General features: G+C 43.3%; 1 protein-coding gene across 2 annotated transcripts in view; it reads left to right on the plus strand.

Annotated features, from left to right (window-relative positions):
• Positions 1-25,650, plus strand: part of atp8b1 (ATPase phospholipid transporting 8B1) — a 141,865-nt gene that overhangs the window by 74,821 nt on the left and 41,394 nt on the right. For both annotated transcript variants that reach the window (XM_048544699.2, XM_048544708.2), the window contains exons 3-14: positions 966-1,057; positions 1,249-1,362; positions 8,371-8,469; positions 10,413-10,474; positions 15,146-15,218; positions 15,307-15,377; positions 16,823-16,905; positions 19,900-20,058; positions 20,834-20,922; positions 21,027-21,223; positions 22,703-22,911; positions 25,562-25,605. In XM_048544699.2, coding sequence (XP_048400656.1) covers positions 966-1,057; positions 1,249-1,362; positions 8,371-8,469; positions 10,413-10,474; positions 15,146-15,218; positions 15,307-15,377; positions 16,823-16,905; positions 19,900-20,058; positions 20,834-20,922; positions 21,027-21,223; positions 22,703-22,911; positions 25,562-25,605 — 1,292 coding nt within the window. The remainder of the gene's footprint in view (positions 1-965; positions 1,058-1,248; positions 1,363-8,370; positions 8,470-10,412; positions 10,475-15,145; positions 15,219-15,306; positions 15,378-16,822; positions 16,906-19,899; positions 20,059-20,833; positions 20,923-21,026; positions 21,224-22,702; positions 22,912-25,561; positions 25,606-25,650) is intronic.

Raw genomic sequence — 25,650 nt, forward strand, 5'->3', positions numbered from 1 at the left:
CCTTCCTCCCACCCAACCCCTCCTCCCACTTCAAGCCAGACCCCCATCCCTACCAATCTCATCCCACCCCCTTGGCCTGTCCGTACTCCCTGGACTGACCTATCTCCTCCCTACCTCCCCACCTACACTCACTTTTACTGGCTCCATCCCGCCTCTTTGATCGATCTGTCTCCTCTCCGTAATTCTTCTCCTCTATCCATCTTCTTTCTGCCTCCCCCACTCTCCCTATTTATTTCAGAAACCCCTTCCCCTCCCCCATTTCTGAAGAAGGGCCTAGGACTGAAACATCAGCTTTCCTGCTCCTATGATGCTGCTTGGCCTGCTGTGCTCATCCAGCTCTACACCTTGTTATCTCAGATTCTCCAGCATCTGCAGTCCCCACTATCTCTATCAGGGATAAGGAAAATTTTTCTCAGTCAGTGAACCCATGGAATTTTCTACAGAAGGTTGTGGAGATAAAGTCGCTGAAAAGAGTTCAATGAATGTTTGTTTTAAAGTCTTCGAGGGGTATGGGCAGAAAGCAGGAATATGGCATCAAGGTAGGGGATCTGCCATGGGATATATTGAATGGTGGACCTAGCTGAAGGGACCTGTTCATCTACTCGTGATCCCAGTTCCTGTGATTTTATGTGAGAAGTTATTGTCACAACCAGACAATTGAATTTAACACTGTCTTTCAGAAATCTGGAAATTTGGGTTTCCATTTCAATTAGGGGCTGTTTCATTAAATATTCAAGCGATAAATTTCTTCACTGCATGCAGAAGACAACTAAACAGGTTTTGATGAGTTACGTTTCTAGAAAGATGTTGCCACTGCAAAAGTGAAAAAAGTGACTGATGTTGCTGGGTAATCCAGCAGTTTTAGTTTAAAAAGCCAAGCATTAATGTCACATTCCAGCCTGTCTCCTTAATTTCATTGTTCAGATTTTTTTTTTTGAAATTGCTCCACTCTGCTTTATTTTCAGAATACACGTGGAAAGTCAAAGCAAATGACAGAAACTTTAACAATCAATTCACAATTACAAAGTATGGTTGCATTAAAACCAGCAAATATTCAGTGAGTGAACATTCTTTTTAACTTATTTTCTGCCTATCAATAATTTTTGCACAACCTCAAGCTCAAAATGTTTCCAAAACCGTAATATTTTCATCATGCATTCTGTCTGTTATCTGGGTATACAATTTAATGCCTCATTGTGTAAAAACATTTTCTGATCTATAACCACATTTGTCCAATTTTATTTTCAGGGGAATGCAATCCGGACGTACAAGTACAATGTTTTTACATTTTTACCACGTAACCTGATGGAACAATTTAAAAGAGCAGCCAACGCCTACTTTTTGATTCTTCTCATTCTTCAAGTAAGTGGTTATGAAAAATATTGAATATTTTAAACTCAGTCATTACATGACCTCGCTTCCTCTTGGTGCTTTTTTCAACATTAGAACTAAATTTGTTGCTCTTATCACGAAGTTAAGGTATCCTTTTTGAATAATTTCAAGTCAGTGCAGTTGAATATAAAAAGTGCAAAGCTCCTTACTGTCAATTCTGGAACGAAAACAAAGTTGCTGGAAAATCCCAGCAGGTGGCCCTTCGTCAGAGCTCAATGTCACTTTTGGTGTCACTACTGTCAATTCTGGCTCTCCACTGAGACGGCCATCAACAAACATAGAGCTAGATCCTATATATATACGCCACTGCAAAAGAAAACCGGAAATGAGGTAACCCAGCTTAACCAACTCCAGAGTTTTTAAATAACGGGTGGGAAACACAACAGTGCTTCATCACAGGTTGCACTGATGATGTCACCCAGCAGGGTAGTGAAATGTCTGCAGAACAACAAACCAGCTCAGCAAGCCAACCAACCACAACGCTATCGGTTAGTTGAGAAACTTGTCAAAATTCAGAAATACTTGGTCAAGAGGACCTGTAAAAGGGAACTGTCAAAATCAATTGTTAAACTGTCAGGGGGGATATCTATGAAGCTGTTCATGCATTTAAGGGTTCTGCCCTTTAAATCTTGGTAAAAATGCCCTGAAGTGTTATACCAAAATAAAAATATGTGCTGATTCATTTGGGTGATGTCTGGTTGAAGGGCTTCCATTACAGGATTAATTACTGATTTCACAAGCACCCATTATCACACCAGTCACCGACCATTTCCCCTTTCACTGATAGATATCAGTTGTTTATTCTCTAGTTTGATCTTGAAAGTGATTGTGCACTTGACTTAAATGCCTCTTGTTATCAGTTTTTATTTTGCCGAAGGAATGCAAATGTAGCAAGTGTTTCTTTCAATTTCAATGTAGTGAAATCTGCAATAGACAATTAAAATATATTTAATCTCAAATTCCATTAAGTTACGTCTGACTCTGTTAGATAGTGCAGATTTAGAATATTGAAGAGTCGAATATGAGGCTGTCTGGTTGGGATGATTGGCACTTATTTGGCATTTTGTGCTATAAAGTGTCAGGGACAGGAGTGAGTTGTTAGGTGGGCATACCATTGCTTGTAAGGCATGAGGAGACACAAGGTTGTATGTGGGTGTAACTTGGCATGGGATCAACTGGCATTGCTTGGGAGGGCATAGTTTGGAAAGGGGGAGCATGAGAGAGAATTTTGAGTGGAAGGCGAGGCACAAAATGGTGTGGATTGGAAAGGATGGTTCTTGGGACTGCGGGGGAGGGCGAAAGCTGAAACAATGTTTCCTGCTTTATTCTTGATTTCTAAATCATGCACAGTCCTGGATTCTTGAGGCAGATAGTCTCTGCACCTAGGCGCTCCCTCATTCCCACACAAGTAGCCCACCCTGTCTTCTAATCCACCCTGAGGCCCACACAATAAAAAATCAGATGACCAAGCACCATGGGGAGACAATGGCCTTGTGATATTATCATTGGACTGTTAATTCAGAGATAATAAAATGTGAGGCTGGATGAACACAGCAGGCAGAGCAGCATCTCAGGAGCACAAAAGCTCATGTTTCGGGCCTAGACCCTTCATCAGAGCGGGATGGGGAGAGGGAACTGGAATAAATAGGGAGAGAGGGGGAGGCGGACCGAAGATGGAGAGTAAAGCAGATAGGTGGAGACAGTATAGGTGGGGAGGTAGGGAGGGGATAGGTCAGTCCAGGGAAGACGGACAGTTCAAGGAGGTGGGATGAGGTTAGTAGGTAGATGGGGGTGCGGCTTGGGTGGGAGGAAGGGATGGGTGAGAGGAAGAACCGGTTAGGGAGGCAGAGACAGGTTAGACTGGTTTTGGGATGCAGTGGGTGGGGGGGGGGGGGAAGAGCTGGGCTGGTTGTGTGGTGCAGTGGGGGGAGGGGACGAACTGGGCTGGTTTAGGGATGCAGTAGGGGAAGGGGAGATTTTGAAACTGGTGAAGTCCACATTGATACCATATGGCTGCAGGGTTCCCAGGCTGAATATGAGTTGCTGTTCCTGCAACCTTCGGGTGGCATCATTGTGGCACTGCAGGAGGCCCATGATGGACATGTCATCTAGAGAATGGGAGGGGGAGTGGAAATGGTTTGCGACTGGGAGGTGCAGTTGTTTGTTGCGAACTGAGCGGAGGTGTTCTGCAAAGCGGTCTCCAAGCCTCCGCTTGGTTTCCCCATTGTAGAGGAAGCCACACCGGGTACAGTGGATGCAGTATACCACATTGGCAGATGTGCAGGTGAACCTCTGCTTAATGTGGAATGTCATCTTGGGGCCTGGCATAGGGGTGAGGGAGGAGGTGTGGGGGCAAGTGTAGCATTTCCTGCGGTTGCAGGGGAAGGTGCCGGGTGTGGTGGGGTTGGAGGGCAGTGTGGAGCGAACAAGGGAGTCAGGGAGAGAGTAGTCTCTCCGGAAAGCAGACAGGGGTGGGGATGGAAAAATGTCTTGGGTGGTGGGGTCGGATTGTAAATGGCGAAAGTGTCGGAGGATGATGCGTTGTATCCGGAGGTTGGTAGGGTGGTGTGTGAGAACGAGGGGGATCCTCTTAGGGCGGTTGTGGCGGGGGTGGGGTGTGAGGGATGTGTAGCGGGAAATACGGGAGACGCGGTCAAGGGCGTTCTCGATCACTGTGGGGGGAAAGTTGCGGTCCTTAAAGAACTTGGACATCTGGGATGTGCGGGAGTGGAATGTCTTATCGTGGGAGCAGATGCGGCGGAGGTGGAGGAATTGGGAATAGGGGATGGAAATTTTGCAGGAGTGTGGGTGCCTACAACCACACATCAACGAATACCAGTCACGGTTGGACATAGAGCAGTTTTTCCGCCGTCTTCGCCTCCACGCCTACTTCTTCAACCAGGAACCTAACCCTCCCCCCACTGACCCCTTCACCCGCTTCCAACACAAGCCGCCCTCCTGGACACCACCCCGAGGCCTCCTACCCTCCCTCGACTTCTTCATTTCCAACTGCCGTCGAGTCATCAACCGCCTCAACCTCTCCACCCCTCTCATCCACTCCAACCTCTCCCCCGCAGAACGGGCAGCCCTCCGCTCCCTCCGCTCCAACCCCAACCTCACCATCAAACCCGCAGACAAGGCTGGCGCAGTGGTAGTATGGCGCACTGACCTCTACATCGCCGAGGCCAGACGCCAACTCTCTGACACCACCTCCTACCGCCCCCTCGATCATGACCTCACACCCGAGCACCAAACCATCATCTCCAACACCATTCACGACCTCATCACCTCAGGGGACCTCCCACCCACAGCCTCCAACCTCATTGTTCCCCAACCCCGCACGGCCCGTTTCTATCTCCTTCCCAAAATTCACAAACCTGCCTGCCCTGGTCGACCCATCGTCTCAGCCTGCTCCTGCCCCACCGAACTCATCTCCACCTATCTGGACTCTATTTTCTCCCCTTTGGCCCAGGAACTCCCCACCTACGTCCGTGACACCACCCACGCTCTCCACCTCCTCCAGGACTTCCAATTCCCTGGCCCCCAACACCTCGTATTCACCATGGACGTCCAGTCCCTATACACCTGCATTCCGCATGCAGATGGCCTCAAGGCCCTCCGCTTCTTCCTATCCCGCAGGCCCGACCAATCCCCCTCCACCGACACTCTCATCCGCCTAGCTGAACTCGTCCTCACCCTCAACAACTTCTCTTTTGACTCCTCCCACTTCCTACAGACTAAGGGGGTGGCCATGGGCACCTGCATGGGCCCCAGCTATGCCTGCCTCTTTGTAGGTTACGTGGAACAGTCCTTCTTCCGCACCGACACAGGCCCCAAACCCCACCTCTTCCTCCGGTACATTGATGACTGTATCGGCGCCGCCTCTTGCTCCCCAGAGGAGCTCGAACAGTTCATCCACTTCACCAACACCTTCCACCCCAACCTTCAGTTCACCTGGGCTATCTCCAGCACATCCCTCACCTTCCTAGACCTCTGTCTCCATCTCAGGCAACCAGCTGGTAACTGATGTCCATTTCAAGCCCACCGACTCCCACAGCTACCTAGAATACACCTCCTCCCACCCACCCTCCTGCAAAAATTCCATCCCCTATTCCCAATTCCTCTGCCTCCGCCGCATCTGCTCCCACGATAAGACATTCCACTCCCGCACATCCCAGATGTCCAAGTTCTTTAAGGACCGCAACTTTCCCCCCACAGTGATCGAGAACGCCCTTGACCGCGTCTCCCGTATTTCCCGCAACACATCCCTCACACCCCGCCCCCGCCACAACCGCCCTAAGAGGATCCCCCTCGTTCTCACACACCACCCTACCAACCTCCGGATACAACGCATCATCCTCCGACACTTTCGCCATTTACAATCCGACCCCACCACCCAAGACATTTTTCCATCCCCACCCCTGTCTGCTTTCCGGAGAGACCACTCTCTCCGTGACTCCCTTGTTCGCTCCACACTGCCCTCCAACCCCACCACACCCGGCACCTTCCCCTGCAACCGCAGGAAATGCTACACTTGCCCCCACACCACCTCCCTCACCCCCATCCCAGGCCCCAAGATGACATTCCACATTGGCAGATGTGCAGGTGAACCTCTGCTTAATGTGGTATACTGCATCCACTGTACCCGGTGTGGCTTCCTCTACAATGGGGAAACCAAGCGGAGGCTTAGAGACCGCTTTGCAGAACACCTCCGCTCAGTTCGCAACAAACAACTGCACCTCCCAGTCGCAAACCATTTCCACTCCCCCTCCCATTCTCTAGATGACATGTCCATCATGGGCCTCCTGCACTGCCACAATGATGCCACCCGAAGGTTGCAGGAACAGCAACTCATATTCAGCCTGGGAACCCTGCAGCCTAATGGTATCAATGTGGACTTCACCAGTTTCAAAATCTCCCCTTCCCCTACTGCATCCCTAAACCAGCCCAGTTCGTCCCCTCCCCCCACTGCACCACACAACCAGCCCAGCTCTTCCCCCCCCCCCCCCCCCCCACCCACTGCATCCCAAAACCAGTCCAACCTGTCTCTGCCTCCCTAACCGGTTCTTCCTCTCACCCATCCCTTCCTCCCACCCAAGCCGCACCCCCATCTACCTACTAACCTCATCCCACCTCCTTGAACTGTCCGTCTTCCCTGGACTGACCTATCCCCTCCCTACCTCCCCACCTATACTGTCTCCACCTATCTGCTTTACTCTCCATCTTCGGTCCGCCTCCCCCTCTCTCCCTATTTATTCCAGTTCCCTCTCCCCATCCCGCTCTGATGAAGGGTCTAGGCCCGAAACGTCAGCTTTTGTGCTTCTGAGATGCTGCTTGGCCTGCTGTGTTCATCCAGCCTCACATTTTATTATCTTGGAATTCTCCAGCATCTGCAGTTCCCATTATCTCTGTTAATTCAGAGACCCAGGTAAATGTTCTGGGAACCCAGATTTGAATTCTGCCGTGGCACGTCGTGGAATTTGAATTCAGTAAACGACTGGAATTAAGAGTCTAATGATGACTGTGAATCCATTGTCACAAATATCCACCTGGTTCACTAATGTCCTTTAAGAAAGGAAACTGCCATCCTTACCTGGTCTGGCCGACACATGACTCCAGACCCACATCAATGTGGGTGACTCTGAATTACGAATCGGCAGTAAATGCTTCCCTCAGCCTGTGAATGAATTTATAACAAAAGGTGTTAAATGGATAGGTTCACAGAAATAGGAATTCTTCCATCTCTGTTTGATTGACCTTCATGTTAAAATCCAGGCCCACATTAGAAATAGCAAGCATGTCAGTGAGTGTCTGAAAGGGAAACCCAGGTGAATTTATTATGATGAGAGACGTTTACTCGAACAACACCTCTGCTTCACAAGCAGTGTCAAGAATTGAGGAGCTGAGTATATTCGGCAATGTGATTTTTTTTCTTGTATAGTGTATGTGTGCATTTTGGGATCCATGCGATTGCAATTTTACTTCTTAAGCTTTATGAAAATTTCATCTTTCTCATTTGATTCCTGAGAAGGCGAGTATTTTGACCAGGTTTGTAAGAACTCTGAATGCGTTTGATGAGAGGTCTTTCAGCTTGTAACGAGATGTACCTTTAAGAAGAATTTGTTTTGTCTTGTTTCTCTTCAAGAGGGGTATTGTAACTCTGGTGCTTCGGTGTCTACTCCATGGAAAGCAGTTTTTGATTTATTTTAGAAAAAGGAAACATGAGTGGGTGGAATCAAGCTTATACAGAACTACGGTTTTAGTTTTGCTTTCAGTGGTTACAGTTGGGGTTTTGAAGTTGAAGCTGGATACAGCTCACTACTGCTGTAAAAGCTTGAGTTATCTTCACCTACTGCGAGATTCAGTTGTGTTCCTTCTCCTAGACTGGAGAAGATAGCAAGTGAGGGAAATCTCTTTTGCTGAGTTTACCTTTGCCAAGGGTGTGTTTATGTGATGCTCCTATATTAGAACATTGTTAAGTATCACAATTGAGGAAAAGTTATGCCAGTTTTTCTTTTGTTAGTATTTTGACTATGTTGTAAGACTAAAGAGTGTTTTGCTTAAAGCCTAGTAGTGTGACCAATTGAATCACATCTGGAATGCAGCCCCTTATACTTACCTTTTAATTAAGATAAAAGTTAGGGTCTAGGCTTTCCCCTCAGTGTTTTGAGGGGGTTTGGTCTAGTTCATAAGAATCTGCAGTGACGCATGTGTGGAAAATTTCAGTCTGTTTAGCATTTGAATGATGTATGCACCTCTGTGGTACATATTTTCAAATTAACCTGTTCAGAGATGTTAGTACCTACCTTTGGAGCAGTTCTCCTAGTTAAGAGGTAGGGACAATACCATAAGAGTCCTCTGCAACTGTCTGATATATAAATAATAACAATATGAACTACCTGAATATTGAAGCATTTTATCATCTGCTTATGAGGTATCAGCTTCTATAAGCAATTTTTTCCTTCTGTTTCTTTTTAGGCCATTCCTCAGATCTCAACCTTGGCGTGGTACACTACATTGGTGCCTTTAGTGGTGGTGCTGGGAATAACAGCAGTAAAGGATCTTGTTGACGATATTGTGAGCCATTATTTTACTTTTGTCTGACCTCAAATTCTAAAACATGAACTACTAATATTGAGCCTCTTTTACTATGTGAACACAGTAAAGCTGTCTGAGCATGTTCTCAATGGTGGAGAGGCTATTCAACTTGGAATAGTTCAGTCTCGATGTAATAAGGGCATTGATGAGCATTTTAGCTTGTCAAGAGCTCATGCAGAGGTGGAATCCATAAGACCATATGACATAAGGGCAGAAATTGGGCCATGATTGCCATCGCATCTGCTCCACCATTCAGTCATGGCTGATGGGTTTCTCAAACCCATTCTCCTGCTTTCTGTCCATAACCCTTGATCGCCTTGACAATCAAGAACCTAGCTATCATTGTCTTAAATATACTCAATGACGTGGCCTCCACAGTTTTGTGTGGCAACTAATTCCATAGATTCACCACCCTGTGGCTGAAGCAGCTTCTCTTATCTCCGTTCTAAAGGGTCTTCCCTTTACTCACCCAAGTGGATAAGGTTGTTAAGAAAGCATATAGTGTTTTGGCTTTCATTAACAGGGGGATCGAGTTTAAGAGCCACGAGGTTATGCTGCAGCTCTATAAAACTCTGGTGAGACCACACTTGGAATATTGTGTCCAGTTCTGGTCGCCCTATTATCGGAAAGATGTGGAGGCTTTGGAGAGGGTGCAAAGGAGGTTTACCAGGATGCTGCCTGGACTGGAGGGCTTGTCTTATGAGGAAAGGTTGATCGAGCTCGGACTTTTCTGTCTGGAGAGAAGGAGGAAGAGAGGTGACCTGATCGAGGTGTACGAGGTAATGAGAGGCGTGGATAGAGTCGATAGCCAGTGACTTTTCCCCAGGGCAGGGTTGACTGTCACGAGGTGTTAACGTATTAGGAGGAAGGCATAGAGGAGATGTCAGAGGGAGTTTCTTCACCCAGAGAGTTGTGAGCGCATGGAATACTTTGCCAGTGGTAGTTGTGGAAGCAGAGTCATTAGTGACATTTAAGCGACTGCTGGACATGCACATGGACAGCAGTGAATTGAGGGGAATGTAGGTTAGGTTATTTTATTTTTGGATTAGGATTATTCCACGGCACAACATCGTGGGCCGAAGGGCCTGTACTGTGCTATATTTTTCTATGTTCTATATTCTATGTTCTATGTTCTACTCTGAGTCTGTGCCCTTGGGTCCTAATCTCTCCTACAAATGAAAACAACTTCCCAATGTCCACCCTGTCCAGGCTGTTCAGTGTCCTGTAAAAACGAGGAGCTTTTAATGTAAGATACAGGCACTGCTGGGATTTGAATCCAGGATCATCCTATTCACTAGACAAGAACTGGTAATTTTGGTCTCTGGAAACTTTCAACAGGCAAGATGGTTGGTGAATGGAACCAAAAATTGTGGTTTCAGACTTGTCCATATTTATGTCGGAGATTCAACATTGGAAAGACTCAAGCCATTCTCCTTTTTCTTTCTCCCACCCACAATCCTGATGAATGCAGCTACACCGACCAATTAAAAAAAACATGATAACAATGTGCCATGGAATTGGAGTCAATAATTCCTTTTCTTTTCTCCATTTTCCTTTGGCCCCCATTCCAGCAGGTGCTCACTCATGTCACAGCTCACATTTTGTGCTTGTTAGATGAATGGAAAATTGGCAAATTGTTTGATAAGCCTTATTTCAGATTATATCTGCCACAAGTACATTTGAATGTAGACATAGTAATATGTTCATTATCTGATTGTGCCCTTTGTCTGCTCCTGTAATTTAAGACTTTAGTGATCAACCCATAGCTTAATTTGATAGCAAGCAACACCTTAACAATGGTGTTGCCAGGTTTATGGTAGGCTATTTCTATTGGATGGTGCCTGGGCCATGGAAAAGCCGCGATTGATGAAGCCATGACAATCGACACTGAAGAATTTTCATCTTTGTTTTGTACATCACAGGCAAGACACAAGATGGACAGAATTGTTAATAGTCGGAAATGTGAAGTCCTGCAGGATGGCAGGTATAAAAACTTTTTATCTTTCTGTTGGTCTTGAACACAAGTTATATACCGGTCTTATGATCTCTTAAATGTTGCTGTTGAAAACTTTTGAAAAGTTTCCAGCTTCTTGCATAATAAGATTTGTAGCCCAGTGCGGTTGCATGTTACGTTTAATACACACAATGAGGTGAGCACCCACCCATAATCCAAATATTCTTTCTTGAATTTTGAACATATATGAAAGCAAGGAGTTTGCTGTCCTCTGCTGCCAAGTCAGAGCAGTACCTGTTCCAGTGGTGTTGTCTTGGGTCTCGAGCGGGGAAAATTGCTATTAAAGTCAATGTTTGTATTAGTTATTTCTAATTGTTTTCTTGAGGAAATAAACATACCTTTCTTAATTTTAATGCAGTTTTGATTATCCAGTGTTAGCTCATAAACTTGGAACAATTTTCACACAAGTGTACGGAGTTTGCAGTTTAATAGCAAATCCGTGTTCTGTTATGAAGTAACTTTGGGCTGTAGCTACATTTTATTCATCAAGAAATAACTGTAGACAATAATGAAAGAACACAAGATTTGATGGAATTTCTCAAGCAAGTGACACAAGTGTCAATGAGGATAGTGCAGTTCATTAGATTACATGGATTTCGGTAAAGCCTTTGATAAGGTACCGCAAGGAAGACTGATAAAGAAGAATCCATGGTAACTTGACAAGATGGATTCAAAATGGACTTGGTGGGAGGCAGAGCATGGTGGTAGATGGTTGTTTGACAGAATCACAGAATCCCGACAATGTGGAAGCAGGCTATTTGGTCCACCGAGGGCAAGTTTACTATTCGGGATAGCTAGGAGCACAGTAAAGGGAGGGGAAAGACTTTTGGTTTGAAGTGTATTTAGTTCAATTGACGAGGCCTGACTGGGAAGGTAGATGAGATCAGAGTATGGATTGGCTCTGGGAACTTCGTTTTTATAGCCAAAAGAGAAACGTGGCTGAGAGAAGGGCAGGACTGGCAGTTCAATATTCCAGGATACAGAAGCTACAGGTGTAACAGAAGTACGAGTAAGCGAGCAGGGAAGTTGCCCTTTTGCTAAGGGAGGACATAACAACAGTGCTTAGAGATGATGTTCTTAAAGCATCATCAAATGACAGTTTATGGTTAAAACTTAGGAACAAGAATGGGGTGGCTACTCTGTTGGGACTGTATTATAGACCCACAAATAGTCAGCAAGTAGTAGAACAGATGTGTAGAGAGATTGCAGATAACTGTAGGAATAGCAGAGTAGAATTGGTTGGAGATTTTAATTTCTCCTGTATTGACTGGGCCACCCAGAGTGTAAAAGGCCCAGACAGTGTGGAATTTGTCAAATGTGTCCAAGAAAGTTTCCAAAATCAATGTGTAGAGGCCCCAACTCGGGAGGGCACAACACTGGAACTCCTCTCACACAACAAGTTTGGGCAAGTGACTGAAGCGTCAGTTGGAGAGCACATTGGGTCCAGTGACCATAACATATCCGGTTTTAACATTGTTATTCAAAAAGATAGGACGGGTCCACAGGTCAAGGCGCTGAAGTGGAGCAGGGCCAATTAAGCAGGATTGGGTGAGTCTCTTTGCAAGAAAAGGAATGATGGCAAATGGAGGCTTTTAAAAGTGTGATATCAAGAGTCCAGGACAGTATGTCCCTGTTACGGTGAAGAGAAAAGCCAGCAGGTTTAGGGGTCACTGGCTGATATTGAGGCTCTGGTCAGGAAAAAGAAGGTATAAGCTATTGGGCTGAAGTGAGTCCCTAGGTGGCTATAAAAAGTGCAGGAGCACATGTAAGGGGGAAATCAGAAGAGCAAAAAGAGGTTGAGATTGATCTGGCAGAAAAGGTTCAAGATAATTCCAAGAGATTCTATTGCTATATTAAGAATAAGAGAGTGGCTAGGGAGAGAATAGGCCCCCTTAAAGATCATCATGAGTGCCTATGTGTGGAGCCACAGCAGATGGGGGGAAATTTTTAATGAATATTTCTCCTCTCTGTTTACTGAGGAGACAATCATGGGTGCATTGGAAATAAGAGAAATAAGTGGGGATGTTTTGGACTACATTCACATTACCAGAGAGGAGGAGTTTACAGCCTTAAAGCACATTAAGATGACAAATCCCTGGGCCTGATCAAGTCAATCCTTGGACTTATTGGAGGCTAGGGAAGAAATTGCAGAGGCCCTTTGCAGAGATTTTTGCTTCAGCTTTAGCCACTCACCAGTGGCTAGTGTTCCAGAAGACTGGAGGTTGGCCAATATTCTTCCATTGTTTAAGAAAGTTAGCTAAGACAAGCTATGGAACTATAGGCCGGTGAGCCTGACATCTGTGGTAGGCAAGCTTTTGGAGAGGATACTGAGAGACAGGATCGACCAATATTTGGATAGTCAACGTCTAATTAGGGATAGTCTGCATGGATTTGCACACAGGAAATAATGCCTGACAAATCTTGTGGAATTTTTCGAAGAGTTAATCAAGAGGATAGATGAGGGAGGGCAGTGGATATTGTCAAGTATGGACTTTAGTAAGGACGTTGACAAGGTCCTGCATGGCAGGCTAGTCATGAAGCTAGGTTGTTTGGGATCCAGGGAGAGCTCACTAATTGGATTCAAAATTGGCTCGATGGTAGGGAGCAGAGGGTGATGGACTGGAGGCCTGTAATTATTGACATGCCATCGAGGTAGGCGCTGGGACCCTTTGTTATTTGTTATTTACCTAAATGATCCAGGTGTGAAGGTACAAGGCATGATTAGTAAATTTGTGGATGACACAAAATGAGAAAGTATCATTGATAGCAGGGAAGATTATCAAAAATTGCGGGGGGATCTTGAGCAGATGGGGAAGTGGGCTAAGGATTTGCAAATGCAATTCAATGCAGATATGTGTGAAGTGAGGTGTTGCACTTTGGAAATTCAAACCAAGGTAGGACTTATACCGTTGAAGGTAAAGTCCCCAGGAGTGTAATAGAACAGAGAGATGTAGGAGTACAAGTACACAGTTCATTGCAGGTGGTGTCACAGGTGGATAGTGTGATGAAGAAGGCATTTAGCATGCTGAGTCCTAGGGAGAGGTTGACCAGGATAGGACTTTAATCACTCCAATGTAGGAGAATGGGGGAGTGACCTTATTAAGTTGTGTAAAATCATGAGGTGCACAGATAAGATGACTGCATGTAGTCTTTATTTTCCCCCAGGGATGGGGAATTAAAAACTAGAGGGCATAGGTTTAAGGTGAGATGGGAAGGATTTAAGAAGGACCTGAGGGGCAATGTCTTCACACAGAGAATGGTGCGTATGTGGAATGGGCTGCCAGAGAAAGTGGTTGAAACAGGTACAATAGCAACATCCAAAAAAAACATTTGGATAGGTACATGGATGAGATTAGGTTTAGAGCAACATGGACCAAATGCGGGCAATTGAAACAAGATGAGTAGGCGCCAAGATCAGCAAGGACCAGTTTTGGCTAAAGGATCTGTTTCCATGCTGCATCACTCTATGACTCTGTGTCCACACCAGCCCTCTGAAGAGTATTCCTCCCAGACCCATCCTTCACCCTATTTGTAACCCTGCATTTCCCATGACTAAACCACCTAACCTACAAATCGTTAGACACAATGGGCAATTTATCATGGCCAATCCACCCAACCTGCATGTTGTTTGTGTGACTGGAGGCAGGTGTCCAATGGTGTACTGCAGGGATCAGTGCTGGCTCCCTTTTATTGTTTGTGATATTCATACATGATAAAGATGTGTGTGTGTGTGTGTTGGGTCACTGGAGGGGTATTGATCAGTAAGTTTGCGGATGTCAAGAAGATTGGCAGGCTGGTTAATAATCAGGGAGAAAGTCTTGGATTACAGGAAGGTAAAGACAGAACAGTGACAGATGGGACTTAACTCTATTTAAATGTGAAGTGATGCACTTTTGGAAGAGATAATGAGACAAGGGAGTAATCAATGTATGATGGGACATCAGGAAGTTCAGAAGAAGGGAGGGTTCTTGGGGTGCTAGCGACAGGTCCCTGAAGCAGCAGGTTTAGTTAATAAGGTAGGTAAGAATATTGCCACTTGATTGGAAGGATGTGATTGCATGGATGAGGTGCAGAGGAGATTTACCACTTCCTGCCTGAGTTGGAGCAATTTAATTGTGAAGAGGGGCTGGTTCGGTCTGTTTTCTTTGGATCATAGAATATGAAGGGTGAACCTAAATAGAATTGTCGGTATTTCCTAATTAACCTATTCGGAAATGCAAGACAAACTTCTTGGGCAAGTGGCACATGAACCCAGGTCTCCGGCTTCAGAGGTAGGAACGCAACTTCTCCACCACAAGAGCTCCCTATTAGAGGTGTATAAGACTGTAAGAGGCATACAGGTTGGATAGAAAGTAGTCGTTTCTCTTAGTAGTAGGGTCATTAAAAGGAGTCATAATTTTAAGGTGAAGGGCAGGAGGTTTGGAGGGGATTCAAGGGAAGCCACTGCCTGGGAGGTGGTAGAGTCAGGAAACTCACAACCTTTTTTAAAAAAGTGTGTGGGTGAACACTTGAAATGTCATAATATTCAAGGCTATCAGCCTAGCGCTAGAAAGCGGGATCCATTTAGATAAGGGTTTTATTTCTTGCTGGTGCAAACTCTTTGGGCCTGTATGATTCTCATAATACTTTCACTATTTTTAGGTTTAAAACAACAAAGTGGAAGGACATAGAAGTTGGAGATATTGTACGCCTATGCAAAGATGATTTTATTCCAGTAAGTTTCTTCATTTTGGTTTGAAACAAACATTTAGGATTCTTACCTTATTTTGTATGACATGTATTCATTCTTTGTAATTATTTAGGCTGATATACTACTGTTGTCCAGTTCAGAACCCAACAGTCTTTGTTACGTGGAAACAGCTGAACTAGATGGGTAAGAACTTGAATGTACAATGTGCTTTTAATTCAGAAGTGGACAACATTCTTTGAAGATTAAAGGTACCTTCATTCACAGCATGCACTGTAATACAGTTCAGGCATGATGAAACTACTGTGTGGTTTGCTCAGAATATTGCTTCATACGTGCCATAATCATCTGCTTTTGACCTTTGGAAGTGACTTGGTGTACTGATTGCACTTTAATGCAATTCGTAATACGGTTCTTTCTGAAATGTCTTTCTGCATGGAATACTTCAAGTGCAGTGATAGTTATGGAAACTATTTTCAAAAACAAGACCAAAACCAGCAATAAGATGAAATGATTGGGTAATCTGTTTGTAGTGATAGTGGTTGAATAAGAACTGTTAACCAACATTCCAGAACAGTTCCCAGATTCCCTTGCATAAGTGCCATCAGATTTATCACATTCTGTTTGAAACACCGGAACAAATAGACAAGGTTTTTATTTCACACAAACTGACATTATTTCCATGAGCCTTGGCAATATTTTTTCTAAGTAGCCCCAGATGGCCGCTTGATTATGTGAATGCCTTGAATTTGTGCATTTCTGCATTCAAAGACTTAAAGCACTTCACACACAAATTGTCAGCTATTCCACCTGTGCACAGAGGATCTCTACATTTTAGACATGCACCCAATGCTTGCTAATAATTTCTTGACTGCTAGCTTAGACTGGCAAGGAAAAGGAACATTTCTGTGCCTTCTGTGTTGTTTTTCACTTGTGTTTCTGCAATCTGGATTGCCGCGCAGAGATGAATGATTTCTGCTGTTAGAGATCACATCAAATTTTGTTGCAATTTTATCTATATTCTATCACGTACTGTAGTTATTTTGAGCTTCATTTTTCTCTCTCTTCAGACTGATCAGAGCAAATTTGTTGAGCTTATATCTTCGTTTTGAAGCTGCTTTGCATGAGCTTTTGTCTTTTATCTTTACCCTTGGCATTTCTGAGCAGGAGATGAGGGGCTTTCCTGATTTTGAATGTGACCTGAAATTTTGCTGATTTCCCTTAAACTGGCAGTTAAGGTAGTCACTCTAAACGCTGAATATGTTTTTCTATGTTCTTAGAGGAATTCAAGAATGCATCTGCTTTTTAGCAAATACAACAGTTGATCTGTGTTTACTTTTTTTATAACATAAGTATTAGTCAGGTCACAAACTAATGAATTGCAATGACTTACGTAAGAAATGTAGACATTCTTAGTTAGCTAACGTAGTTTTGTTTTGTATTCAATTATTTAAAATATGCTTATTACCTTTGAAAAATGGTGTAAAAGTTGTCTTGTCTGCCTTAGCTGAAGAATTCATGTGCGAACCTGGAAATTTGGCCATGTTCTAGCAATTGATGCCAAGAAAATATGAACAACAACTTTTGCAAAATAGAAATTTAACACACCGCTGAATTATTTCTGTTTTCAGAGAAACTAACCTGAAGTTTAAAATGTCATTAGAAGTTACAGACAGACTGCTGAAGAAAGAAAAGGATCTGGAATCTTTTGATGGTAAGTTTTTGTGTGCATTGCTGCCATCTGTAGCTTTTAAGTGTGGGTTTTCTTTTGCGCTTATGTGGTATAATTAAAATACTTGGTATTCTATTTATGAGGGTAGCTATCTTTCTTAAGTCATTTGGGGGACATGCCAGTCACTGGCTGGATCAGAATTTATTGCCCTTCCAGATTCGACCTTGTGAAGGTGATAGTGAACTGCTGCAGCCCACAAACTGTAAGTAGACCCACCATGCCATTAGGGAGAGAATTCCAGGATTTTAACCCAGCAACACTAAAGGGATGATGATTATATTTCCAAGCCAGGATGGTGAGTGGTTTAGAGGGGAAATTGCAGGAGATGTTATTCTCGTGTATCTGCTGCCCATGTCCTTCTAGATGGAAGTGGTCGTGGGTTTGGAAAGTGCTGATTGAATTTCTGCAGTCTACTTTGAGTTGGAACACACTGCTATTATTAAGTGTCAGTGAGGACCGTATCGATGTTTGTGGGTGCGGTGCCAATTAAGTAAACTGCATTGTCCTGGATGGTGTCAAGCTTCTTGACTGTTGCTGGAGCTGCACTATCCAGGCAAGTGGGCAGTATTCCATTACACTCCTGACTTGTGCCTTGTGGATGGTGGACACACTTTGAGGAGTCAGAAGGTGAGTTACTTGCTGCAGCATTCCTAGCCTCCGAACTGCTCTTTACAACTGCACAGCACAAGAACAGATCCTTTGGCCCCTTGTAGCTACTGTATTTCTGGTCAATGATAACTCTCAGAATGTCGGGTTCCTGTCAAGAAATGCATTTGTTATCAATCCCCAGATTTATAGGCAAGAATAAAAGGACAATACTTGCCATATGTTATGCCTTTTTAAAAAATATTTGGTCATCGGATGTAGACTTTGGTGACTAGAAGCCAGCATTTATCATTCACCCTAATTGCCCAGAGGGCAGTTAAAACAACCACACTGTTGAGAGTCTGGAGTCAGCTGTTGATCAGACCAGGTAAGGATGACAGATTTCCTCATTAAGGTTAATTAATGAAACAGGTGGGGTTTTTGCAATAATCAACCATGGCTACATGGTCACCAAGAGGATAGCTTTTAATTCCAGAATCTTCTGGAATTCAAAATTCACCTTTTGCCATTGAGAGATTCAAACCAGTGACCCCAAAACATTTCAGAGATAGTAGGAACTGCAGATGTTGGAGAATCTGAGATAACAAGGTGTCGAGCTGGATGAGCACAGCAGACCAAGCAGCGGAGCAAGAAAGCTGACGTTTGAGGCCAAGACCCTTCTTCAGAAAAAATGTTTTTCCTGAAGAAAGGTCTCGGCCCGAAACATCAGCTTTCCTGCTCTGCTGCTTGGTCTGCTGTGCTCATCCAGCTCTGTAATTTGTTACCCTAAAACATTAGCCTAGTCCTCTGAATTACTAGTCCAATGACCTTGCCATTATGACTTTACCTTCCCCCAGGCTTTTCATTTAGAATGTGTCACTACTTTAGATCTAATTTAGGGCAGTGGAAAGACAAGCAACAATAAATTTTGATATGCAGAAATTAAACCAGGAAACATTGGTTAGAATAGTTAATTCATGTGCAGTAAGTGAGAGAACGAAAGAAGTAACGGACAAAGAAATGGTCCAGAAAACCAGTCAGTTCTATCAGGCAGCTACAAAATCTAAAAGGCATTAAACTGGATGGACCACTGGCATAAATCTAGGCACTAGAAAATACAGCGGTGTGCCCAATTTTGTCAGACAGCTTTCCTGACGGCACCGAGTGCACCCAACTCTCCATGGATTGCAGCAGTTCAAGAAGATGGCTCACCACCACCTACTGGAGGGAAATTTGGGGATGATCGATAAATGCCAGCTTAGCCAACAATGCCACATCATGAGCTAATGTTTTTTTGGGGGAGAAAAGGTCACCTTGACCTCAACAATTTGGCAGGAGTCACTATTGCTGCAAAATTACTATTACTAAATACCTGTCTCTCAACATTCTGGATGTTACTGTTGACCAAAAAGTGAAAACAAAACACACTTGGAGTTCTGAGACTCGTAACTTGAATGAGCTCCACATGTTTTTAGTATGATGGAATGGAGAACTTGAGAAACCCAACATATCCAAGACACAGCAGTCCACTTGATTGGCACTCCATTTGTAACCTTTAATTTGTACTTCCTCCATGATCAAATCAAGGTGGCAGTAGGGTGTATCATCTACACCAACAACTCATGATGTTTCTTCAACCGCACCCCTGCTCCACTTTTAAATTCCCCTCTAAGCCACACATGGTTCTAACTTGGTACGAGATCACAGTTATTTTTGCTGAACTCACTTCTCAACATTACTGTGGGTGTACTTACAGCAAATGCACTGTAGCAGTTCAAGAAGGTGACTCACTACCTCTTCCTTTAGGGCAATTAGCAAAGGACAGCAAATGGTGACCTTGCCAACAATCCCACATAATTTGTGAACCTGTATTTTGTATTATTCTATTGGTGAAGCATTGTAGTGTGGCTTATGCAACAACAAAGCAACTTTGACAGCAGCTCCAATTTTTCCTGATTAATGATAAGTCTATTGTCAAATTTAACTTGTAATAACGGAATGCTGAGAGTATCACCCTGAACCTTACTGCAATATCTGCGTTAATGTGTATGAAACCATGTCTTGTGTCTCACAGGATGGATTTTTCAGACAGCCTTTGGAGACCAGCGTGAGTTGGGGAAATAATGCTGCAAGATGTTAGTAATGTGCTTCTCTTTCATTTTGGCAGAAGTTGAGCTCTCGGCTCACGCATCCAAATGTGCCAAGTTTTTTTTACCCTTGTTGATCACTAATTACCTTCTCTATATGAAACAAAAGTATTCCTCCCTGAGCAGCTATGCTTTCATGTGACTTTTTTTTTTAATATTGCTGTATAAAAGGAGTAACTTCTTAAAAAAACTTTCTCAATGATTTTTAGTCCTTCACTGAACTAAAGCAAATGTGTTTCATCAGGTTTAATAGAATGTGAAGAGCCAAACAATCGGCTGGACAAATTTACTGGGACCTTGTACTGGAGAAACCAGAGTTATCCTCTTGATGTGAACACAATCCTGCTGCGTGGCTGCACTGTCCGCAATACAGAGATTACCCATGGAATTGTCATATTTGCAGGTATTTAACAAATTTTATTTCCTCACATCCTGTCTCATTGCACCCTGTATAATGATTTGAGAAGCTTGGAATTGAATGAGAATTGAGATTACTCAACTTGTTCACAACATAGATAACAAAGTTTGGAGCTGGATGAGCGCAGCAGGCCAAGAAGCATTTTAGGAGCACAAAAGCTGACATTTCGGGCCTAGATCAGATGAAGGGTCGAGGCCTGAAACGCCAGCTTTTGTGCTCCTAAGATGCTGCTTGGCCTGCTGAGTTCATCCAGCTTCACATTTTATTACCTCGGATTCTCCAGTATCTGCAGTTCCCATTATATCTTTGTTCACTACACGTTTGAATTTTTAAAACTGTTGCAATGAGTTGAGGATCATCAAATCATCCATGATCTTATTAAATGACAGAGACCACTTGATGGGCTGAATGGCCTACTTTTCTGTTCTTAAGTCTTAAAGTCTTACAATGATATTCAATGATATTCTGGGAAAATTGAATAAAACATTTCAAAAATACCTGATTTTTTGGCAATGCACCTAAAACCATATTGGAATGTTTTAATGTCTTAAAAATGCAGTTGTGTGTGACTTAGAATAGCTGCTTTAACCTATTCCTTCCGTGTGCTCTAATACACAGGGAAAGCACTGATTATTTTATCTGATCTTTCATCCTGTTTAGTACCTTTACAGCATTTCAGATGGTAAAGTTGTTTTGATAGAATATGCCATTAGGATATTGACTCCTAACAATTACAAATTACAATTAATCTGTTTTACAGGTGCTGACACCAAAATTATGAGGAATGGTGGAAAAACAAACTTCAAAAGAACCAAAATTGACCAGCTCATGAATTACATAGTTTATCTGGTAAAAGAAAACCATTACCTGCAGTACAGTTACATAATTGTATTTTTAGGTTTTTTTTTCCAAAGTAATGAGTGATCCATTTGTGCAATTGTACTTCTTTCTAGATCTTTCTGTTCCTCATTCTTCTGTCAGCTGGTCTTGCTATTGGGCACACATTCTGGGAAAGTGAAATTGGCAATGCCACCCGATCCTGGTACCTTTATGATGGTGAAGACGATCCACCTTCCTACAGAGGTTTCCTTGCCTTCTGGGGTTATATCATTGTTATGAACACTCTAGTCCCCATATCACTTTATGTAAGGTAAATGTACCTCATTCTGTTCTCTTGTTTTGTGTGTCTTCATCAAAGTAATGCATCCCAATAATACACCAAACTGAGTGCCTGAATTTTGTTACTAAATTCTTGAAAGGAATGACAAAACCAGTATTTGTTGCTTATTTGTAATTGGGTTTAATTAAGTGGCTTACTCAACCATTACAGTGAGCATATTCTTCTTAATAAAAACCAAAACAAGTGTGGATGTTGGAAATTGCTGGAATAACTCAACAAACCTGGCAGTGTCTGCGGAGAGAAATCAGAGTTAACATTTTGAGAACATTCCTCAGAACTGATGGTAGATAGGAAAAATTTGTTCTTTTCTTAAATGCACAAGATAGGATGGGGAGAGGAGAATAAGGAGTAAACGACAGATGAATATAGAGCCCAAGGAGAGACAAGCGCGGTTGGGCAGGCAAATAATGATTAGTCTGGGAAAATGAATAGCTACTAATGGGGACTATTAGTGACTAAACGTGGTGTAATAGCAGGCTTGTGATAAAAAGGCTTGGAGTATGGGCTAAGGACATGGGAGAACGTGCCTCAAGCCATAACATTTTTAAACTCAAGATTGAGTCCTGAAGGCTGCTGTGTTCCCAAACGCAAAATCAGGTGCTGTTCTTCCAACTTGCACTAAGCTGCACTAGAGCACTGCTGCAACCCTGAGACACAGATGTTGGTCAGGGAACACAGTTGTGTGTTGAAGTGGCAGGCAGCTAGAAGAATAGGTTTTTTTTAAGACAGGGCATTGGTTCACAGAACACCTGTCTTCCCTGGTACGACAAAATTCGGATTGGGAGGGTAACGTTTGTATTATTGGCTTTTTAATACAAAGGCTTGGATGAATGATCTTCACATGGAGTTCAACTTCCTCCAAGTCTCCTCCTTTGCTGTCATTCCTAACTGTGCAGATCCCTAGGTTAGAAACATATCTTCCCTTCAGCTAATAACCTGCTATAATAAATTAATGTATTCAGGAGAAAAGAAGTCAAAACTTCTTGCATGTTACCGTGTTGAATTTATTGCATTTGAAGTAATAATAGGCTTGACCTCTTTGTTGTGCTGTTGATGATTGCGTAAAGAGACAATTACCACAACAGACACAAAAACTGAACTTGTTGGAGAAACTTAATACAGTCTGAAAGAACTGTGGATGCTGTAAATCAGAAACAAAAACAGTAGTTGCTGGGGTAACTCAGAACCTGAGTTTTCAGGAAGGGTCGCTGGACCCGAAACATTAACTCTGATTTTGCTTCATAGATGCTGCCAGACCCGAGTTTTCCCAGCAACTTCTGTTTTGGTGTTGGAGAAACTTAGCAGGTTTGGTAGAAAGCAGTTTCTCCCCACAGATGCTGCCAGACCTGCTGAATTTCTCCAGCAATTTTTGTTTCCATTGTATAACTCCAGTATCTGCAGTTCTTTGTTTTAATTATCATTACAATCTTTGTAATCTCTCCCTTTTAGTGTTGAAGTGATTCGCATGGGTCAAAGCTACTTCATTAACTGGGATCTCCAAATGTATTATGCTGAAAAGGACACTCCAGCCAAAGCACGCACAACAACGCTGACTGAGCAGCTTGGACAGATAGAGTACATCTTCTCTGACAAGACAGGAACTCTTACACAGAATATCATGGCATTTAAGAAGTGCAGCATCGGTGGCACTACATATGGTATGTTTGCTTCCTTATGTTGAAAAACTATATCATAACCTGTCCATCTGGAATTTGCCTAAATATACCAGGGATTGTCTGACTGCACTTTGTAAACACAATTTCCACCATTTAAAAGAGCAGCAGATGTATGGGAACATTGCCACTGACAAGTACTGCCCTATTTCACGAAGCATCCTGACTTGGAAATATGTTATTGTTTCTTCATCAGAGCAGCAAAATCCTGGAGCTCCCCACATGAAAAACACCGTCCTGTTTACCCACACTGCATTAAGTGCAGTGGTTCAAGGTGTAATGGTGCCCTAGCCCCTGACCTGCTTCTGGCAACACCACCAGTATTTATATGGCTAGTCTGATTCAAGTAATTTATTTGTCAATGTTCATACTCCTCACAAATCCCTTCCCAATTCTTTCCCATCCTGGCAGCATTTCTCTCAATTGCAACCTACCTGTGTTTTTTTAAAAATCCTTTACAAGACATGGCAATACAGACAAAGCAAACATGTGTTGCCTGTCCCTGATTGTCCTTGAGAAGTTGATGAGCCATGTTTTGAAGCATGATTTGGTTGAAATCTGCTGTATTTTGGTAAAGTGGAGTGGCTTGCACGACCACTTCAGATGGATAAGCCCACAGCTACAGATCTGAAGTCACACGTGGGCCAGATTGGCAATTTTTCTGTCCTATAAAAGATATTTCAGAACCTTATGATTTTTCACAGCAATCAGCAATGGTTTCACAGCCACAGAGCTGTGACAAGTTTTCAATTTCAGGTTTATTCATCAGCATGGCCACCTTTTTGTGGAGCTACAGGAGTTAGGGGAGATTTTTAATGACTATTTCGCCTCCGTGTTTACTGAGGAGAGAATCATGGATACTAAGGAAATAAGAGAAATAAGTGGGGATGTTTTGGACTGCATTCACATTATCAGAGAGGAGGTGTTTGCAGCCTTAAAGCTTGTTACCTTGGACCTGACCAAGTCCATCCTCTGATGTTGTGGGAGGCGAGGGAAGAAATTGCAGGGGCCCTTGCAGAGATTTTTGCTTCAGCTTTAGCCACTGGTGAAGTTCCACAGACTGAAAAGTGACTAACGTTGTTGCTACCTTTCTTAAACTATGCAAAGACAAGCCATGGAATTACAGGCTAGTGAACCTGACACCAGTGGTAGGCAAGTTATTGGTGAGAATATTGAGGGACAGGATCAACCAACATGTGGATCGTCAAGGTATGATTAGAGATAGTCAGCATGGATTTGTGCACAAAAAGCCATGTTTGACAAATCTTTGAGTTTTTCAAAGTGGTAATCAAGAGGATAGATGAGGCTAGAACAGTGGATGTCACCTATCTGGACTTTAATAAGGCCTTTGACAAGGTCCTGCATGGCAAGCTAGTCATGAATGTTAGGTTTCATGGGATCAAGGGAGAGCTAGCTAACTGGATTGAAAATTGGCTCAATGGTTGGAAGCAGAGGGTGATGTTTGAAGGTTGTTTCACGGACTGGAGGCCTGTGACTAGTTGTGTGCCATAGGGCTGGGACCTTTGTTATGTATGTAAATAATCTGGATGTGAATGTGCAAGGCATGATTAGTAAGTTTGCAGATGATACAAAATTAGGAGGTATCGTTGATAGTGAGGAAGGTTATCAAAAATTAGAGGATCTTGCTCAGATGGGGAAGCATGCTGAAGAGTGGTTAATGCGTTTCAGTACAGATAAGTGAGAGGCGTTACACTTTGCAAAGTCAAATCCAGGTAGGACTCATACAGTTGAAGGTCAAGTCTTGAGTGTTATGGAACAAAGAGACTGAGAAGTATAAGTACATAGTTTGTTGAAAGTGACATGACAGGTAGACAGGGTGGTGAAGGCGGCTATTGGCATGCTAGCTTTCATTTGGTGAAGGTTTTGAGTTAGAATGTTATGTTACAGTTGAATAAGACATTGATGAGGCCGCACTGGGAGTATCGTATACAGTTTTGGTCACCCTGTTGTAGGAAAGACATAGTTAAAATGGAAAGTGTGCAAAGAGGAATTACAAGGATGTTGTCAGGACTAGCAGGCCTGAGTTTTAGGGAGCGGTTGGTCAAGACAGGACTTTATTCCTTAAAATGTAGCAGAATGGGGGTGTGACCTTATTGAGGTGTATAAAGTCATGAGGGTCATAGATAGGATGAATGCATATAGTCTTTTTCCCAGGGATGAGGAATTGAACACTAGAGGGCGTAGGTTTAAGATGAGTGGGGAGAGATTTAAGAAGGACCTGAGGGGCAACTTCTTCATGCAGAGAATGGTGCGCATTTGGAATAGGCTGCCAAAGAAAGTGGTTGAGGCAGGTACAATAGCAATATTTAAAAATCATAGATATATGGATGAGAAGGGTTCAGAATGCTATGGAGCAAGTGCAGGCAATTGGAACTGGCTGAGTGGGCACCATGGGCAGCATGGACCAGTTTGGGCTGGGGGGGCCTGTTTCCATGCTGTATTACTATGAGCCTCTGTTTCTAACTGAATGTCATTTTAAATTCCACTGGTTGATGCAAACTGAACCACTCCAATTCTGGCAGAATCAGAGACAGTAACCAATAACATTGTGCAGACTGCCACTGAGTTTCAGGTTCAAAGTCATCCTAAATATTATTTTCTGTTTCTTCTTCAGGCGAGTTATGTAATGCTGCAGGAGACAGGACAGACAGAGTAGAGGTAAAGCTATTTTTTTCATAACATTGATAAATAAATCACTTGAAG

Source organism: Stegostoma tigrinum, chromosome 1, assembly GCF_030684315.1.
Source record: "Stegostoma tigrinum isolate sSteTig4 chromosome 1, sSteTig4.hap1, whole genome shotgun sequence".
Classification (NCBI taxonomy): Eukaryota; Metazoa; Chordata; class Chondrichthyes; order Orectolobiformes; family Stegostomatidae; genus Stegostoma; species Stegostoma tigrinum.